General features: G+C 34.9%; 1 protein-coding gene across 1 annotated transcript in view; it reads right to left on the bottom strand.

Annotated features, from left to right (window-relative positions):
* LOC107467403 (protein transport protein Sec24-like At4g32640) overlaps positions 1–4,611 on the bottom strand; it is a gene marked incomplete in the record, with an annotated part of 12,544 nt that extends 7,933 nt beyond the window's left edge. Inside the window, 7 exon segments of the mRNA XM_016086491.3 lie at positions 423–550; positions 1,164–1,275; positions 1,738–1,836; positions 2,263–2,337; positions 2,649–2,885; positions 3,221–4,161; positions 4,341–4,611. Of these exon segments, the coding sequence (XP_015941977.1) occupies positions 423–550; positions 1,164–1,275; positions 1,738–1,836; positions 2,263–2,337; positions 2,649–2,885; positions 3,221–4,075 (1,506 nt within the window).
* Between the last annotated feature and the right edge of the window lie 2,070 nt (positions 4,612–6,681).

Genomic DNA, 6,681 nt, shown 5'->3' with positions numbered 1-6,681 from the left:
TTAAACTTCTTACGTTGTATTTCAGCTTAGAGCCATAAAACAACTGACTCAATCATATAATTCATCATATGCATACTTTATCAATCCAGTGTTACAAAAGAAAAAAGAAACTTCATTCAATATGCAAAAACAAGCAGTTATAAAATCAGGTAGAAATAGCACCAACAAACCATAGTACCGTACACTTAAACATCAAATTGTCTCAATATTTTGAATTAGATCTGTGATCTGATATTTAGACCAAGTAATATTCCATCAAACTTGTTTAAGAACTATCAGAATTGCTAAGCTGCTTTTTGTTACCATCATAATTCATAATTATCAAGATTTTCTTATAACTAGCACAGTCCTTTGTTGGAATATTTTCAGATGTTAGTGAACCTAATCTTGAAAAAACTTGTATAGTTTAAAAAGAAACTAACCATAAATTCTTTAGTAGCAACAAACTCGACTGTTCCTCTACATAACTCAGCCCTTTCATCAGCATCCCTACGCCTACCATCTGGACCCAAATTGCAGTGGTAGTCCCGCGGAGTTTCATCACTAAATCCTGTCAAACAAATACATAGTCATAAATAAATGGTTGGCCATGCCATGAAAAGCAAAACAGTGCATAATCCCACCATATAGGTACAATTTGACTTAGGTTGAACCCACTGCAAAAGGCTTTGACACATAAGCACAGTGTTTTTTCTTTTCTTTTCCGATTCACACCTAAGCACATCGATTGTTAACAAGCTCTGCTCCAATGAAATTTGATGATGCTCACTCTTTTGCATTTATTTCTTTTACTTTTCTTTTTCTATTTAGGAGGACCCCTTATCCTATAATTTCTTGTATTCCCTTATCTCTCTTAAATAAGATTTTTCTTTTATCAGAAAGAGATAGTTTCATGAGCAACAACAATCACATTTAAAAGTAAGCTATAGATAACTAGTGCATCAAACATAAAGGTTTCTATTTCTCCTCCCTTCATTCTATGGGAATGAATTGTCACCAAAATAAATAAAACAAAAAATAAAAATAAATAAATAATCCCTGCAGACAGTCAGCACCATAGTTACCGGAAAAAGACAGTCAACAGCATTGGCACCCTCCATACTATATGTAAACAAAAAAATAGTAGGATAGGCAATTGTGTAGCAGATATTATTGGTACTAACCACATAAGTTGCAGATGAAACGCCTTCCCTGATCAACAAATTTCATAAAAGGATTTATGTAGGCCTTGCAACGTGAGCAACGGACAGGACCACTCTCCCCAAAATCAACAACCTGTAAGAAGCATTAGGTAATAAGCCAAACAGATATTTTTTAATAAATACAGAACTTCTTGATTGAAAGCAGCATGTTAAAAATAACAAAACACAAATATATGACAAATCTCAATAAATGCAGAAAATATGCATAAGAGGGGGAAATACTAGGAGAAGGGAGGATGAGGAATACTCTTAAATGAACAGAACAAAAAACAACAACGAGAAAATCAACCACACAAAGGCAGGGAACAATATAAAGTGGCTTAAATCCACCACTACAGCTATACAAAATATGATTTTCAGATAGTAGTTACTGGGCTCACTGTCCCAAAGTCTGAAAAAAGCATTAGTCTATCTTATAAAGCATTCTTCTCTTGACAAAAGCACAAACTGTTTTCATGAATACTTCCGCTGGAAGGAATGTTTTCCATAATTACCAAACAACAAAACAAAACAAAAAAAACAATATAATTGTTACTTGGATGGGCTCTTCAGATGGATGTGGAAGGGCCAAAGGTTGAACTATGACAGCCAACTGCATTCCTGATGTTCCCAAAAGATCGGCAGTGAAAGGAATCTGTTTTGTTCAACACAAAAAGAAAGAAATGAAAAGAAATCAATATGTAACAAGAGAAACACAACATTTAGTAACCAACCTTTGAAAACTACTGTAAGACTTAAACTTGAGTTAAAAAAAAAAAAAAGCAATTTTTTATGGAAAGAATAATAGAGCTAAAATGGGGGACTTGCTCTTAAGTGAAGGATGAAAAACAAATAAACGTTAAAGCATAATAAATAAATCAAAAGAGTAAAGTCTGTTCCCTCTGATTTACCACCAAACCACTAAAGTAACAGTAAAATACTATAATATCAAAGCTGCAAAAGTAACTATAAAACAAGTGAATAAATGATATAGATAGGCGAGTACTTATCCTTAACAATTCTATCATTTCTCAACAGCTTAATTAAAAGGTAAAATCATATTTAAGATTTTTAATGTGACCTGATTGATTGTGCACCTCATGTAACGTGGACTGCAGTTCCCTGTATCTCTTACAATGTAATCACTTGTAGCAGGCTGGACTCAAAAAATAAAATTTTAAAAAAAGATCAGAACAAGCATGAGAAAAGATTAACGCAATACTTATATATAACTTTCAAGAAAATATAAGACATAGCATTAGTTAATAAATCTACATATTTAAAAATGTTTAAAGAAAATTAAAAGGATGATGGCGGAGAAAAGGAAGTTGATAAACGTAATAGAAGCCACTAATACCAAAGACAAGGACATGCAAGCACATTTAACAACCCCTGATTAGAATATAAAGCCGGTTCTCTCTTTCTCCCATATCCATATTTATATATGAAGAATATTTGGATGAATACCGGAGGAATGGTTGCCTGATTGCCTTGACGAGTTTCATGTAAGATCACTGAGGAACCTGGGGAAGGCCTTGGAATTTGATTGGGATCTATTTTGGAAGGCCCTACCAAGGGGGCTCCAGTTTGACCAACCGCAGGTGATATTGTAGTAGTCATGGATTGATTTGGCAGTGGTGGTGACATGCTATACATCCGAGGAGGAACCTGTGAAGGACCAGGAACAGGAGGAGGTGGTGCCACCTACAAAATTCCGAATATTCAAAATGCAGATTGATTTTCAAAAAATATGTAAATGCTGTAGCGCATATGAAACACAATTTGATTACAAGATATAGTGAGATATTTGAGAACATTTACTGTCCATAGATGCTTAAAGTAAAACCTGTAAAAAATGCTCATTCTTTTGTATGATAACAAACACTAGTTTCTCAAAGATTATATGATAAACAGCTAGCTACAGATTAATCAGATAACAGCATAATCATATTATGTCCGTGATTCACCTTCAAACTATGTTAACCTATATTTATAGGCTAAAAGACATCCAAATATTGTATAATATTAGAGAGAGCTACCTGTTGCTGGGATTGCATCTGCCAAGAAGGTGCTGCAAAAGGAGAAGCTGGGGGCTGCATTATTCCTTGAGATGCCATAGGATATGGGGGCTGTGGTTGAGCAACTGGTCCTGGAGGAGTTCTCATTGTTGGAGGTCCAAGGGGCGGCTGTGGCATGCTGCCACCAACTGGAGGGAAACGTGGTGGACCAGGTAAAGTACCACCGGAAAATGCAGGCGGCCCATTACTCATCAAGTTACTTGGTACACCTGTTTGGGGCACCGGTGGAGGGGCGCTCATCGGTGGTGAAGTAAAAGGACTTGGACTTGGGCTTAGGCTTGCACTTGGACGGGCACCTAGAGTTGGGGGCGGTGGAGGCCCAAGTGGACGAGCTGGTGGAGAACCACCAGGTGGAGGAACCCCAGACAATGGTGCTGCTGGAGCCCCACCCAGAGATGACGAAAAAGAGCTATGCGGTGCTGCTGGTCTCATCCCAAATGCTGGAGGTTGACCAGGAGGCGGGCCAGTAGGCCTTCCAGGGCCCAAATTTGGAGGTAATGTAGATACTGGTGGTCCAGAAGGGGGCCCTGCAGGCCTCACCATTGCTCCTGGAGGAGGACCAGGCCGTGCAAACGATGGAGAAGGACCAGGAATTCCCTGCGACGGAGCCGAAGAAGCAAATGGCGGTGGTTGGCCAAAAGGGGGAGGTCTAGAAACAGGGTTTGAGGTCATAGGAGGCCGATAAAGATTTAAATTCTGCATATTATCAGCTAACCCATCAGGTGTACCCCTTATATTGGGAACATAATTAGGGGGAGGTGCTTGAGGTGTGTTACTTCCGGGTCTAGGTGCCCCTGGAGGCACAGGAGCAGCCATTACTGAATCAAATCAAATCAAATCAAAGCTCGTTCCTCTTCCACAGATTACCAAACAAACACCAGAAGAAAAAAACCGATCCAAATCTACAAATGAACACAGATTCGCAAATCACTTCAATATTTCATTGTCACACGAAAAAATCAAATGAGGAAACAAAGACAGACACGTAAACCCGATCGATCGATCCAGCTAATTGAAATTATCGAAGCTGACAGGAATTCAAAAAATGAAAGACAAGAAAAAAGGAGGGAATGAGCGAAACCTGTAATCAGATCGCTGGAATCTGCAAAATTTGGGACCAAAATTGAGGTTAGATCGGAAAAGAGGGGTTTTAGAGATTGGGAAATGGAACCAGCACCTTTGTTTCTTTGGGCATGTGTAACTGTTTAAGGGCGTTTGGTTCCGGTTATTTTCCAATAAACAAAGGCTGCACAAAATTTTTCTGGTTTATATATTTATTATGTGGAAAGCTGCATAAATAATATTTCATCGTCAACTAGTCTCTACTCTCTACTTACTCTACCACTACCGGCACCACAGCACCACCGAGGGAAGGACATTTTGGTCCATTCAGAGACAAATACCATTAGGTGCTTGTCATCTCTACTAATGACAGAGTGACACCTGGTACTTTAGTATGAATTATAGGCTGTGTTTAAATTATTTTCTGTTTCTCTCCCGAAAATTCAATTTAAGGAAATAATTAAAATCATGACTCAATGATACTAATTAACCAATAAAGGGTATAAGAAATTCCATTTGGACCAACGATATAGGCCCAAAGAAGTGCTTAGAGGAGCGCGAGTTATTGCTCTTCTACTACTGTTTCAATTATCATCCACAAAAAAATATCTATATCTACACAACGTGAAAAACTTTTCATGCAACAAGAAAATAAAGAAATCATCCATTATTTACAGATGAGAAGTGGTGACAGGGACGGATCTATGTGTTCGGTTGTGGGGGCAACTGCCCCACTACAATTTGAAATTTTTTTGAGTAATATATGATAATAATATTTATTTGCCCCCACTAAATTATTAAATTTGACCCCACAATAATTTTTTATTTAATTTTTGATACTTCATAACCAATTTAAAAATTTCATATTAGATGTCATTAGAATGATCAATTATCAATTTAAATGAAATTTATGTTTTTTTTTAGAAATTGACTTAAAAAAGTATTATTTATCTTTTTTATATTAGTTTTATTTTTTTTGTAACAACTGCATTAATTGAAAGAACTTTTTCAACTATGAATCTCAATAAGAGTTGGCTTCTAATTGTATGATAAGTTAATTTCATAATTGATTTTTGTTATCTTAGATTAATTTAGTTGAACTTATTTAACAAAAAAATACTTAAATGTGTAGTATTATTTTATATAAAAAGAGATATTTCAATTGTATTGTTAAAAAAAAGATTACTCAATTTTTTAAAATATAAAATCTAAATAATAAAATTTTAAATTATGTGTTATTATTTAAATTATTATTTTAATATTTTAATTTGTAAATTAAATATTTTAAAGACTAATCATATTATATATATAGAAAATAACCACCTATATACATATTGAAATAAAAAATACACATTAAAAATAAATTAAATAATACATGTATTTATATACAAATATATAATGATTAATGAATATTTTAATAGTTAATTTTTAGGTATATATAATATTTTTATTATAAAAATTATTATTATATTATATATATTTTGCCCCCACTGTCAAAATTTTTTGGATCCGTCACTGAGTGGTGACCAAGCTATTATTCTTCTCAGTAAATATTTTATTATACTCGGTGTTTTGAAGGTTATCTGATTCGTGTTTAGGTTTGAGCATGAGGTCTAAGTCTTTAGTAAAGTAGTTTTTGACTTAGCTCGCGTTAAGTGACCTCGCTTGAGTTGTTTGAAAAGAGATAGGGATAGTACTTGTAAAATATTCCGATGCCTAAACCAGTAAGAGTATGATGAGTAGGTTTATAGTGTATTGAATTTTAAATATACCTGAGAGATCAGTTTATTTATAAGTGATGAATCAATAACCATCGTTAAAGTAGTTCCATTATTGATGGTGAATAACCGTTCCTTTTAAGTAAGAGTTGATAAGATTTTTCTTCTGAAAAATAATAGGAATTAGTTATAACTCCTTTAGGATAGAGTTACTCCTTTGTGGCGTCCGACCTCTTAAGAGATCGGTTGTTGGGTGACTATTTCATGGACTTTTCTCTGCTTTTAGACATGACTTATGTTTTGGGCCAGATACCAACATTAAGATATTTTTTAATTCATTCAACATGTAACATGCTTAAATTCTTATTAAAATTTTTTACAAATATCTCCACGTCTCATTTTAGAGCTAACAAAACATTTTAAATACCTTTATCACCATTTTTAGGCTCATTTTTTTTGATATGTCACCAGTGTGTGAGTTGTGCTTGGTTATGAAGAACACAGGTGTTAGACACCGGTGTAGGACAGATTTTTCTGAACAATGGTAGGGAGAAATCGGACCATCTGATTTCTTTGTTCTAAAAATAGTTGCAAATGGTCCAAGTTGGTTGGAGGGAGAATTTGAATTTGGCCGGAACTAAT

This window comes from Arachis duranensis, chromosome 9 (assembly GCF_000817695.3).
Source record: "Arachis duranensis cultivar V14167 chromosome 9, aradu.V14167.gnm2.J7QH, whole genome shotgun sequence".
Taxonomy (NCBI): Eukaryota; Viridiplantae; Streptophyta; class Magnoliopsida; order Fabales; family Fabaceae; genus Arachis; species Arachis duranensis.
This window is presented reverse-complemented; position numbering and strand designations above follow the sequence as displayed.